Source organism: Vombatus ursinus, unplaced genomic scaffold (assembly GCF_900497805.2).
Source record: "Vombatus ursinus unplaced genomic scaffold, bare-nosed wombat genome assembly UNPS02001287.1, whole genome shotgun sequence".
NCBI classification, from domain to species: domain Eukaryota; kingdom Metazoa; phylum Chordata; class Mammalia; order Diprotodontia; family Vombatidae; genus Vombatus; species Vombatus ursinus.
This window is the reverse complement of record NW_020941065.1, coordinates 5,420,063-5,434,391: the sequence shown is the minus strand read 5'-3', so window position 1 is coordinate 5,434,391 and position 14,329 is coordinate 5,420,063. Positions and strand designations below refer to the sequence as shown.

Sequence of the window (14,329 nt, the reverse complement as noted above, 5' to 3'; positions counted from 1 at the left end):
TGGAAATATGTTTTGCATTACTTCACATGTATAACCGATATCAAATTGCTTGCCTTCTCAAGGATGATGGAGGAGCAGAAGGGAGGGAAAGAATTGGGAACTCAAAATGTAAAAAAATGATTGTCAAAAAAATTTTACATGTAATTGGGAAATGTTTAACAAAATAATTAAAAATATGTTTTTTAAAAACTGAACTTAAAAAACGTGTTTTGAACTTCCTCAAACTTAAGTCTGGAGAATCCCTGGAAATGTTCCAGTTCACGTAGGAGTCTGAGGCATGTGGGAGCACCAGTGCAAAGGCATGGAAACAAGAGGAGGAGAGTTGTATGCGTGGAAATGAGAGCAGGCCAGTTTGGCTGAATCACCAAGTGCTGGAGGGGAAACAGCATCGAGGGAGGCTAGAAAGAATAAGATTCAGTTACAGTAAAGCATAAGGGGTCAAATATTAAGGCCAGAAGGTGTAGCCAGGCAAGAAAGGAGAAAGATTTGACGTAATTTGTGGGGTAGAAAGGATGAGAGATACGATAGTGAGAGAGAAGCACTTGGGTGTACAAGAAGAGAAAAGAAGGTACTTGCAAAAGTTCACATGCAAAGGAGGGCCTTGACCAAAAATAATAGGATGCCCTTCATGAAAAGCAGTGTTTCTCCAACTATGTTTTATTAGCCTCCGAGGGAATCAGAAAACAACTCCAAAGGGGTCCATGTGTGAGAGAAGAAAATGTGTGAGGAGATAAATATAAATTCTGTGAGTTACTACTAAGGCTAGAACAGGCCTCTGGGACAAAACGCCAAGTGAACGGCAGGGGGTCAGTCCTACCAGAGGACCTGGAGGGAATCCCGTTTCTGTTTTTTCTTAAGTGCCGGGCTTGGCTACCAAATCACCAAGGTTCTCCACCCTAACTCAGGGTTAAGAAAGGATTAAGAGCGTTAAATATTTCTTCTCATTACACAACCAGGGCACGTGCTGAAGTAAGTCCATCACCCTCTTCCTAAATAAGCCTGGTCTTGTTCTCCCCTCTCAGAAACGTCAGGCCTTGCTGGTGCTTTCTTTCAGAGAAACCACTTCCACAGTCCTCATCTCTCACCCGGCTGCACTCACTGCTTTGGGATTTCTCTGACCAAGTTCCCCACCATGCCCCAGGATAACCTCATCATCCTGTAAGATCTCATCAGCGCCCTCTGCCTGTCAGATTGGTGACGGCGGGTGGGGCCATGAACTCCAAACCCTCACTCAAGGAGGGAGCTCAGCTCAGCACATCTCCTTCTTGAAAATGGCTCTAGGCCATCTCTGACTTCGCTGCTAAGGCCCTGCCTTGGGTCCATTCTCCTCCTCCTTTTCTTCCCCTCTCCCCACACCTCTGTCTTGTCTACCCCCATTAGATCATAAGCTCCTTGAGGCCAGGGACCGTCTTTTTTTCATATTGGTATACTCAGTGCTTAGCATTGTGCCTAAAACATGTCAGGCCCTTAATAAATGTTTATTCCAAAGTGGCTTGCTCCCCCCAAGTTCTGGGTTTAACATGTTCAAGGCAGAAATCATCTTCTCCCCCTTACCCTGACCTGTTGCCGTTCTGAACTTCCTGTTTGGAAAGCACTGCCATCTGTTTAGATCCTCACTGGTTCAGTGACTCACTCTCCCTCCCCCCACGTATCCAGTCACTAAATTTTATTGTGGCCAACGTCACAACACGTCTCCCTTCTGTTTTCTTCTCTCCACGTACAGGCCACTGCTCCAGTTCAGGCCCTCTCACTTGTCCAGACAATCATATAATGGCCTTCTACTTGGTCTAGCAGCCACCAGGCTCTCTTCACTCCAACCTCTCCTCCATAGAGTGTACAAAGTGATTTTCCTGCAGCCTTGGTCTGACCATGACTCCCCCTTCACCTCCCTCTCCTTTGTTCCATAAACTACAGTAGCTCCCTATTACTTTTAAGATAAACACCTCTATTTGCCCCCTTCCAGCCCCCTCTCCTCATGCTGTGATCTAGCCAGCCGGCCCACCGGCTCCTTTGGAAATTCTCTTGCTCTTCACGTCCACCTCCTAGAACATCCTTCAAGACTCAGCCCAAGCACCGCCTTCTACCAAAGACCTTTCCCAGCCTGCCACATGCTTATGCTTTTTGCTTGAAGGTTACCCTGGATTATCGAATGAAATAATAGACATATTTATATATAAAGTGCTTTATAAACCTTAAAGTTTCATATGAATGTTAGATATCATTATTTACTTTATACATGTCTTTTATGTATCTATAAATGTCCATATTGTCATCATTAAAATCTCCTTGAGGACACAGACTGTTACAGTTTCTTCTTTTTATCCTCAGTGCTTACACAGAGCCTGGTTGTACACAGTACATAAAATGATGGATTAAACAGAAGGATTCCTCAGGTTGACTTCCTTCTCCCTCAGGTCTATGATCTATGATATCCATAAACCAACAGCAGGACCCAGGAACTTAGCGGGCAATGGCACAGAGCAGACAATGAAGGAAATTTAGGTTTGTCAGTAAATCTTCCCATCAATGACAGCTGTCGCAAGGTGGGGTGGGCTGCCTTGGGTGGTGATGGTTATTCCTCACCAGAGGTCTGCAAGCAGAGGCTGAATAACCATTCGTTGAATATGTTCTAGTGAGGATTCTTCTATGGCTAGGGGTTGGATTGGACGGTTCCTGAAATCTCTCCCAACTCGCAAATTCAAATGCATTGATTACGTGAATAGGCCTCAGATTCCGAGGCTATCCTCTTGGGGATTGGGGAGGCGTTCTAGGAAAATCCTAGTAATGGGCAAAAGGAAGAATTCTGGACAAGTGAGGATAGATAATATCAGGAGCCCTTGAGAGCAGAAAAAGATACAGAAAGGCAGTTGCTTGGTTATCAGGGAGGTCTAAGGTGAATAGCAGGTAGGTGTCTCAGAAAGTGGGAGTGTATACAGGAGAGGATGGTTGGACGGCAAGTAATTGGCAGAAAATGGAAGCAAACAGTGAACAGAGACTGAGAGACAGGAATGGGGTTCAAGGATAAAACTCCAAACCCTGTGAAGACTGAGGAGAATAAGGTAGGGCCTCAATTTGGAAAAACTGGGGTATCATGCAGAGAAGCCTCAATCTTGTGGGAAAGGGTGAAGCAATAAGACAGAGACTTTGAAAAGTGGGGTAGAAACACCTGGTCACAAGAAACAAGAAAAGAACCTTGGTATTGGAGCTAGGCCACAAGGTCAAAATGAGACTGGCAACAGGCTTATTTGCCATCAAGCCACTGTTATAAAATCCTTATATTCTCCCTGCTGAGGGTATGGACTGGTACCAGAGCCTGGGACAGAGCCTGGGACAGACCGGCAAAGGAACCAGCCCAGTCATTGCAACAGGTAACCTTTCTATCAAAGACTGAGTATCTGCTTCGTCCTCCTCTCTTTCCAAAAAGCAAAATCTTTTCTGATTCTAATAAAGGCAATACAGATTCCTATACTGGAAGAGGAGATAGGAGGGCTCCTGTCACTAATTGAGTAATCCAAAATTCAATTCAAATGAGATAATGCGCATATAGCCTGTGTGAAACTGAAAGCACTACATAAATGTATATTAATCATAAGAACAATAACTCAAGAATGTGTTTGTGGATTTCACTGCACCAAGTATTCCATCTCAAAACTACATAGAATGAAAAGCTTGCAAAATATAGAGATGCAGCAAGGAAGATCAAAATCATGTGAAGAGACAATTAGGTATAAATCATCCATGTTTTCCTGTGCACTACTGGAATTGTACTAGGGATGTTTTCAGTGAGCCTACAGAAGAAGAGCTTACTTCATACTAATATTCAACTACAAAAGCAACTATTTTATCCATTTGTGAAACAGTCCATGGGAAATTAAATATGAAAGAATAAGACTGGGAGAGTGACTTGTGCCAGGACTGTTTCTATCTGAATTCCACAGAAAACAATGAGAAGATGATATAGTAATAATCTGAAAAATACATCCTACAATGTATAAAGCCCTATGGTGGAGGGGAAGGGAGAGGTGCTGCATGAGCTACTTTTGTGAAGTCTTATGGTTCTCTGCCTGCCAGAACTCTCTCTCAACTACAGATGGACCAATCTGAAAAAAAGATAGGGAGAACTCCCTCCCACAACAGGGCTGTGCTCCAGATTATGAAGTAAACTACAATGGTGGTAGTCTTGTATATCTTGGTGGCTTCAGAGAGCTACATTTAAACAAACAGGTATACGCTTGCTACACTAGCTCAGAAAAATATTTCCTTTGTTTACCTATCACATTATTACTCAGACCATTTCTGAGCAAGAAAACTGTATGCTGTCCACCACAGACACCATCAATCCAATGATAACATCAATAATTGTTGGCTTAAAAAATAAAAATGGACCATTTTCTCTTTTGAAGTCAAAAAAACTCCAAAAAGGGACGACTATATAGCTATCAAGGTACATCCATTTAGTGAAACTTGGTCACACTATAAAATATTAGTGACCACAACATTTTTGAGGAATAATACTAATTAATCTCTCTAAGGAATATGTGGAAATATGGTGTGATGAAAAGAGCATTTGACTTGGAGTCAGGAGAGACTTAGATTTGAATCCTGGCTCCAAAAGTCATTTAAATACTCCGGGCCTTAGCTTCTTCATCTGGAAAATGAAGGTGATAGGTTCTCCTTCCCAGGATTGTTGGGAAGATCAACTGAGATAAAGTATGTAAAGCACTGAGCAGACCTGTAGAAATATCAGCTATCATTATCATCCTATTACATTAAGAATTATCAAAGTTATAGGGGCTCATCAAACCATAAAGACGTCTTCAAACTTAAGCAAAACACTTTTTCAGTTGCACATATACCAAATGTTTACTGTTGATGGCGAAAGAGGAATTTTTTTTTCCAATGGCTCATATACCTATTCTTTTCCTAAATCAAACCCATTTACATTTGCATTTAAAGGTATAGAAGCCTCCTCAGTCTCTACTGTGTAGGTAGGTCAAGCCAAAAACACAAAAGGGTAATGTTACTTTGTTACTTCAAAGTCACTCAGTACTTGATTTTCCCAAAGTCTACTGGCCTCATTCCAAAAGGCCTGGTAGAAATTGCAAATAGATACATCCCCAGGGAGAGAGAGTTGCACTCCTATGTGCTAATGTAATACTAATTCTGTAAATGGATTAGTTTTGTGCCTTACTGTCAGAAATTTAATCTGCCTCCTCATTTTTTTTTAAAAAAGGGATAATTAGTAAGAGCCAAATCAGTCAGAAGTGAGGAAATTGACTTTCTTCTTAATTTCTTCTCCAATGTAAACCTTCAGGGAAAACAGGACAAAGAGAAAATTTCCCTAAGTGTTTTTTTTTAAGAGAGAGAAAAGTAACTATAACTATGATCAAAAAATGTTCATGCAATTACAATAAAATACTATGTGACTAAAAGCTTCTTCTTTCTAAGGCAGTTTATCTTGATTACTTTCACTATTGGCAAAAGCTAAGTAAGCACAGGATAGTACAGTCAGATGTAATGGATGAAGCTAGCCTCCCCAAAGCACTCCTCTTGAGTGCTGCTGAAAAACAATAGGAGAGGAAAAGTCCAGAACTGTCAAAATTAAGTTTCTACATACTTCCATCACACCACCTACAGATTTATTTCAAAGAAACAGCTAACTAGCATTTACATGGCACCACATGTTATCTCATTACATTCTCCCAACAACACTATGAGGTGGGTATTATCATTATCCAGTACTTAGCATAGTGCCTGACACACAATAGGCACTTAATAAATATTTATTGATTGATTATCCCTATTTTCCAAATGTGGAAACTGAAGCTGAGAAAGCAAAGGGGGGGAGGGCAGAGCCAAGATGGCGGAGTGAAAGCAGTGACTTGTTTGAGCTCTCCCCTAAACCCTTCCAAATACCTATAAAATATGACTCTAAACAAATTCTAAAGCAGCAAAACCCACAAAAAGACAGAGTAAAACAAATTTCCAGCCAAAGAGCCTGGATGGTTGATCAGAAAGGTATATCGAGGGAGAGCAGTGCAATTCCTCGTGGGAGCACAGGCTGCAGTAATCCTGGAGCAGGCCTCAGAGGACTGAACTGGGGGCAGCTGTGGCGGTTTCTGGACTTCTCAACCCACGAACGCCAAAGACAACTTAGAAGGTCAGTGGGAAAAATCTGTTTCTACGGTGGTGAGAGAGAAGTGTGGGGTCCCAGCCCCATTCCTTGGGGCCGTGGCTGCTTCCCGAGCTTCCCGCCCACAGACTGAAAGGGAATCGAATGGCTGATCAGAGGGAGATTGCAGGGATCTCTGCTGGTTCAGGATTCTCTTGCTTTGCCCGTGCTTGGATCTGGGTCACAGTTCTGGGTGGCGGTCCTGGGGCGAGGAGGAGCGCTGGTGTGGTGGAGCTTGTAGTGGCTGTGAAGAGGAAATCCTCACAGTTCCAAAACAGAAAAGAGTGTTTGTGGTCTCTCACAGACCACAGCACAGGCCAGGAAAGGAGTAAACACCTCACCCTTGATCATAGCACCTTGGAAGAACTGAAAATTTACAGTTGCCTAGAAGTATCTCTGAAAACAGCTGCACAAAACCCCGAAGCTTGGGACAGTACATTCTCCACACTGGCAACAGAGCCCTACCTTAACAAAGAGTTTATAACTCAAGTAATTGGCTGAGATCATGAGCAAGCAGCACAAAAAGAGTCAGATTATATTATCTTACTTTGATGACAAAGAAGATCAAAATATACAACCAGAAGAAGACAACAAAGCCAAAGCTCCCACATCCAAAGCCTCCAAGAAAAATATGAATTGGTCCCAGGCCATGGAAGAGCTCAAAAAGGATTTTGAGAAGCAAGTAAGAGAAGCAGAGGAAAAACTGAGAGTGATGCTAAAGGAGACCCAAAAATATACCGAAGAAAAAAATAAAAAAATTTAAAATTTAAAAAAAAAAAAAGAAAGCAAAAGGACTTGCCTAGAGTCACAAAGCCAGCAAGTATCTGAGGCTGGATTTAAATTCAGGTCTTCCTCCAAGTCCAAGATCCACTGCACCACCTAATTGAAACTGAATTCATTCATTCAACAAGTATATGCAGAGTCCCTACTATGTGCTCAGCACTGAGCTAGATGCTATGAGCAATATGGAAAAAGAATAAGACATGATTCCTAACAAATACTTCTTGACTGATTGGTTCCTAACTTCCAGAAATTTACAATTTAGGTGAGCAAGATGTATACACATCAAAAATTAAAGAGGAATATAGGGCAACGTAGGCAATCCCCAATTATGAATATATTTCCCTTACCAAATTTTGCAGATTGGAACTCACTTTCCCACTGAAATAATGTTATAAAAAGGGGGGTTAGGTTTCGAGACTACTCATAATACAGACATAATACAGGCACTGTAGAACCTAATCACCATATTTCACACTTTCTAGAAGGAAATGTTTTCCCATTTCTACCTGGAGGTGCCAGAAACACATCTTTCCTTACCACAATAATATTCCTTCCAAGATACAAAAACTCTCACATGCCTATAAAAGACATACACACTTTGTCATCCCAAACAATCAACCTTCCTCTAGCAGGAGGCTCCAAGGGTGAGAGGAGAGCTTAGAAGAAAGAAAAGAGTAGAGAGGTGGCACGTGAAAAGGGCTGAACTCTAGTCTAGTAGAGGTCCTGGGGAAGGGGGGAGAGAAAATTCAGGGGTTCATTTCAAACTGCTTCCACTGGAACTGATGACAGTGGGATGAGGTCTCACTAGGAGGTAGGTAAGGAGGACTCGAATGGGCTAGGATTTCTAGGGAAGCAGGAGTTCTACAGGGAAAGGGCAATGGCTTCCAAGACACTGGCTTGCACTAGTAGCAGAGGCAGTTGTAGCTAGGGCTTTGGAGGAAAACTGGATGGTACTGGGAACGGTCAAAGTGACCCACATAAACATTAAGTCCTAAGTACAGGAACTGCTTGTACATAACTGTCAAACAAGCAGTATAAACATTACATGCTTTGAGAATAGAGGAAAGAAAAATCCTTGTGGACCAGAGAAGTAAGGAAAAGCTTTATGAAGAGGGTGACATCTGAGTTAGGCACAATCTGCATGTAGGACAGAAGTTATAGAGAGTTAATTTCCTGCTTCGGCATTGATATTGGTTTACTTTTGTATTTTACACTACCCAGACTTGTAACTGATATCTAAATGTCTAAAATGTGCAAGTTAGGGAAATAATTTATTTTTATCTCAGGAATGAAAAAAAGATGACCATTAAATTAACTTTCCCATCTGCAATCATAAATATGCTGATGATAGGCTCTACTTCTACAGATATCTGCAAGTATTATCAGTGGCTGATAATGAAAAGTGTTTATAAATTAAAATAAAATACTTTGCCAGGCTCTAAAATGTTAACTGTAAACTTCTATATGATACTGATGGTTGGGAAAGACCAGTCCCCATGTATAAGCAGGTTTTTATTGAATGTCATACATTTTAAGGACATGACTAAACCTATGCGTGGGTTGTAGGACCTTTGATAGCATGTGTAGCAACAATTCACATCCAAAAATAATTTCACAATGCTATTAATGACAAGAACTTTGGATGATTTAGGTGCAAATATGAGTGTTGTGGCTTAGTAGGTACATAACCTTTGAGCTAATCACAGAACCTCTCAGGGCTTCTGTTTTCTCACCTGTGTAATGAGAACTTGACCAAATGATCTCTAAGATCCCTCCCAGCACAAACACTTCGATGATGATAATAAACAATTTCATTCATTCATTGCTTTCCACATTGACTGGCCTAAAAAGAAGGAGGGGAAACGTAGGCAGAATTCATCCCAGCAGGGAGGGAGAAGGATGGAAGCTCTGTTGAGGTTGCCCCAACACGACTAGGTAAGGATGGAGAAAGAACAGAAAGGGGGCAAAGAAGGAAGGTACCTGCTACCAGTGGCATTCTTCCCAGGAGTGTGACTGTCTTCTCTGCGTCTGAGTAACTGAATACAAAAAAGAATATCAATTGATCACTTAGTATATTCCTAACTCACCACCTATGATGGGATGATTTCCAACTGCTATTATTAAAAGCTTCACGGGCAGAGACAACACTCAAAGGAAGTCACTGCTGAGCTTTCATTTCCACTGAATTGTAGTTGGCTATCAAGGCCCTGCTAAATATATAGCTCTTCCCAGTCAACACTACGCTCTATGAAGACGAAGCTCTTAAGTTACAAAGATCTGCATGTGCTCTCCAAGGGTGGCAAAATAAAAGATCAAAAGGCAGTTTAATTATTTTTTTCCATGTTAGCAATTTCATCTCTAGTGGAAACTTTATATTGGAAGAGAATATACTTTAAAATAACACAATACTCACAACCAAAATCAGTGTGTTTCTACTACAAAAGAAGGGCAGTTAGGTGGCACACTGGATAGAACGTCAGGCCGGGAGTCAGGAGGTCCTGAGTTCAAATTCAGCCTCAGACACTTACTAGCTTCAAGATCCTGGGCAAGTCACCTAACCCTGTTTGCCTCAGTTTCTTCATCCATAAAATGAGCTGGAGAAGGAAATGTCAAACCCCTCCTGTATCTTTGCCAAGAAAACTCCAAACGGGGTCACGGAGAGTTTTACATGACTGAAATGACTTAACAACTGCTAAAAGAAAAACAATGCACTTTGGAGAGACGACTTTACATTTGCACAATTGAGTTTTAATGGGAATCAATTCCCTTTCATTATTTTACCAGAATCAACACTATTGATATTTCTACACAGACCCAAAAGGGAATAAGTAGTTTCAGTTTTAAGAATAGAATAAATTCCACTTCATAAATGGTTTAAATAAGGATTCTGTGGTAGAGAAAACACGGAGAAAGAAGCAAGACCTCTTAACATCATTATCCAAGTTCAAGAAATCAAACAGGTCCAGGGTCATCTCTAAGCTATAACAACATTCCTCTAAGATAAGAGTTACATTTCCACTTAGAGAGGCACTGTTGAAGATTCAGAAGCCTTGGGTAAATAGAACTAATAAGTTGTAAATATTGGATATCACCCACTGTAGTGTTTACTACATAGACCACAGTTAGGCATGCCCTAGAATCAATTCCTCCACTAAAGGACAGCTCCTTTGGGTAACGTGCTAATTTCAGGGGAATTTCAGTCCTAAATCTCAGAGGACTTTTTCTAGATGTTACCTCTGATTCATCACAGTCTGCTCTGAATTAGTCATATGTGTCCACAAATAGTTTCCCTATAATTAGATTGTAAGTTCTTTCAGAACAAGGACTACATCACTACTTCATCACTGTGTCCCCATTACCTCAGATGCATGGAAAAATTCAATCACTCAACAAGCATTTTACTTATTTAAACAGCCTCTACTTTTATATCACCTGGGTACACTGCCCCCTGTACCCCTCTCCTCACCTCTTCCCAAAGAGCCATTGCCTAAACACAAAAGAGGAAGAAAAAAAAATAGTTCGGCAAAACCAACCAACATCCACAAGAGTCTAAATTTATGTGCAGTATTCCATACCTGGTGTTCCCTACTTCTGCAAAAAGAGGGAAGGGGCAGTATTTTCTCCTCTCTCTTATTTGGGGCCAAGCTTCAACAAGAATTTTATTAAGTGCCTCCTAGATGCCAGGCACAGGGTTAAGTGCTGGTGATACAAAGACAAAATAGTCCTTGGCCTCAAAGAGTCTACGTTATAGGAATTCAGCAAGGTGGGTATTTCTACCACCAAAGCAGACAGCAGCCCCTCCTCTATTATAGGCAACACTCATTTAGTGTTTTAAGGTTTGCAAAGTGCTTTACCAATATCTCATTTGATCCTCATAACAACTCGGGCAGGTGGTGCTATTCCCATTTTACAGATGAGGAAACTGAAGCATTAGCACTTGCTATCTCTCATGCCTGGGATTCTCTCTCTCCTCACCTCGGCCTCCTAACTTCTCTGGCTTCCTTCAGGTCTCAGCTAAAATCTCATCTTCTACAAGAAGCCTTTCCCAACTCCCCTTAATGCTAATGCCTTTCCTCTGTTAATTATTTAAAATTTATTTTGTATCTACCTCGTTTAAACAAAGTTGTTTGCATGTTGTCTATCCCATTGGATTGTGAGCTCTTTGAGGGCAGGGGCTGTCTTTTACCTTTCTTAGTATCCCCAGCTGAAGTGCAGGCACATAGCAGGTGATTAATAAATGCTTGTTAACCGACTGGGACAAACTTGCCCAGAGTCCCACAGCCAGGAAGTGTCTGAGGCTGGATTTGTGCTCAGGTCTTCCTGACTCAAGCCCAGTGTCCTTCCTCTGTGCCACATACCAAGGGTTTAGACTTAGAGGAGCCTTTTGGGAGCTCATCTAGTCTGACTTCTTTATGTTAAGGATGAAAAAAATGAAGGCCAGAAAAGTCAAGTGACTTGCCCAAGCTCACATGGTTAGGTCATAAGTGGCAGGGTCAGGATTAAAACCCAGGACCTTGACTCCAAATCCCATGTTCTTTCACTGCTCCAACTGCCTCCCCCCTATGATGTCATGGCCAAAATCCCATCATCCTCATGGCGAACCTTCTGGTTAAGGATCTGATCTCAGCTACAACAATCCTCTGACAAATACAATGATCACTAAACACAAAACCTGTTTGGTCCAGTTGGACTTCCCACAGTTCATACTCCAAAAGCAAAGCATTCAAGAACTCTGGGTCATCGTCATCATCATAACTGAATTAAATTCACTTTAAAAGCCACTTGGAATTATGCAAATACAGTATCTAACATGTCTATATACTTTGACCTAGAGATTCCATTAATGGTCTTAAACTTCAAGTACAGTATCGACAAGAAGAGAGTCTCCACCCTCATAACACCAAAATATTTATAAAATCACTTTTTGTGACAGTAAAGAATTGGAGACAAAGAGATTTCCCTCAACTGAGGAATTGCTAAACAAATCACAGTGCATGAGTGTAATGGAATATTACTGTGTTGTAAGAAGTGATAAATGAGATGAATATAGAGAAGCATGAAAAGATCTATATGAACTGATGCAGAGTGACGTCAGCAGATTCAAGAAAACAATATACACAACCATTTGCAATAATTAAAACAGAAAGAACAACCACAAAGCCAAAACATCAAAAGCAAATGTAAAATTAGAAAGAACATGCAGGGCTCAAAAGAAGAGACATCGGGAGTTGACAGAGGTGGGAGGTCCCCACGTACTGCACATTGCAGGGTTGTTTGTGGACTTTTTCCAAAAGTGTCGATCTATTGTGCTTATTTTTCCTCTTCTTTTTCTTTCTTTCTTTCTTTTTTTTTGATCTTTAAAATAATATTAGTTATATGGGATGGCTCTTGGGGGGGGAGGGTGAGATACTGGAAAACTATGGAGATATAAACGACAAAAGACATCATTAAAAACTTTTAATTTAAAAAATAAAATAAATGGTGCTTTAAGGTTTGAAAAGCACTTAATATACATATACCATTTCATCCTGTGAGATGAATAACTACAAGTAGAATAAAAGTAGCTAAATTCCTTGCTATTCTTCATTTTGTATCCCCCACACCCAAAGCTGTACCTTGTACAAATGTACAAATATAAGTATTATTATCTCCATTATACAGATGAAGAAAAGGACACTTGAGAGCTTAAATGACACACAGCTCAAGTCACACAGCTAGTATTAAAAGCCAGGTCTTTCTTATTTAAAATCCACATCTTTAACGGAGGTTTCCACATAGTAGCTGTATAACCATTAGCTTTCAAGTGACAAAAATGTCCTACACCCTTTGATCGAGAGATCTCAGCAACAGGCATATACTCGAAGGCCGACAAAAACAGAAAGCTCCATATAAACCAAAATATCCATAATGTGACTTTGAGTGACAGCAAAGAACAGAAAAAAGGGGGTACCCAATAACAAGGGCAGAGTTAAATAATGGTACATGAATGTAATGGATTATTATTGTGCCCCAAAAAATGAAGAGGAAGAAATGTGAGAAACACATCAATAATCAATTAGTTCAATAAACATTTATTGAGCGCCGACTAGGTGCCAGGCCCTTAGGGCATTAAGACATAAATAGGAAAGCAATAGAAAGGCCAGTAAACTGTAGCTGAACAACCGAAAAGGGGGGCGGGGAGGATTCACCTCCCTCGTTTTGTTGGGGGGGGTAGCTACAGGTGGCGTGTCACCTTCTGTGATGCAGTTGTGAGGGTCGCTTCTGCTGCACTGTTTTTTTGGTGAGGATTTTGTAAACACTCGTTACCAGGGAAGATTCCCCGAGTGTGGAGATGGGCATACCCACACGTGCCTGCCCCTACAAGCAAACCGCATCGATAAAGCTCTGTTTTAAAGGCAGCTCGCTGAACTTCCACCTGTTTATTCTCCCAGGTGCATCCCAGCCCAGGGATTTAAATGTGTGGTCCTCCAGCAGCTGGAGGGGAGAAGAGGCGGGGCCCGAAGGGGGAGGAGCTAGCTCTCAGACTCTGATTGGGCCGGGGGCGCGGGAGGGAGTTTTAAAAGCCGACCCAGGCCCCGTCTGCGCCAGTCTGGAGACGCTGAGACACCTACCAGGTCTCGGATGAGCTGCTCCAACAGCCGGTCGCCGCCAGCGCTCTCCGGGTGCTCGGGCTGCGGGGCCTCGGGGGTCTGGGGGACCCGTTCCCCGCTGGGGCAGGAGAGCTCCTCGGCGGTCCGGGGCGGGGGCGGGGCCAGCGGGCACTCCCCGCCCTCCAGGAGGCACTTGGCCAGTTCGAAGTAGCCCAGAGCAGCCCCGGGCGGCTGGGCAGGGGCACCTCCGGGGGCGGCCCGCACGGCCCCGCAGCTGCCCCGCTGCGACACCTGCTCAGGCTCCCTGGCCGCCCCCGCCGGCCCCTCTCCGCTCCGCCGCCTCTTGGCCGGCCCCTCTCGGAGGGCCAGCTCCTCCCGCCAGCGGCGGCGGAACTCGTCCAGGCCGGCCTCGGCCATGGGGGGCGCAGCCCCAGCCACCCACTCACCGCGACGGGGGCGCCCTCACCCCGAGATCAGGGAGACCTTCTGTCAAGATAAAAGGGAGCCTGCACCCCGAGATCGGGGGAACCCTCACACCGAGATAAAGGGGGGCCTTCACCCCGAGATAAAGTGCAGCCCTCACCCCAAAATCAAGGGGACCCTCTGTCAAGATAAAGGGGAGCCTGCACTCCGAGATCAGAGGAACCCTCTGGCAAGATAAAGGGCGGCCCTCACCCCTAAATCAAGGGGATCCTCTGTCAAGATAAAGGGGAGCCTGCACCCCAAGATAAGAAGGACCCTCTGTCAAGATAATGGGAGACTCTCACCCTGAGATAAAGGGGAC

The 14,329-nt window shown here is 42.8% G+C and overlaps 1 protein-coding gene across 1 annotated transcript in view; it reads right to left on the bottom strand.

Annotated features, from left to right (window-relative positions):
* The window catches only part of FBXW8 (F-box and WD repeat domain containing 8), a 112,469-nt gene extending 98,507 nt beyond the window's left edge, over positions 1–13,962 (bottom strand). Inside the window, exon 1 of the mRNA XM_027864177.1 lies at positions 13,567–13,962. Within this exon, the coding sequence (XP_027719978.1) occupies positions 13,567–13,962 (396 nt within the window). The remainder of the gene's footprint in view (positions 1–13,566) is intronic.
* Between the last annotated feature and the right edge of the window lie 367 nt (positions 13,963–14,329).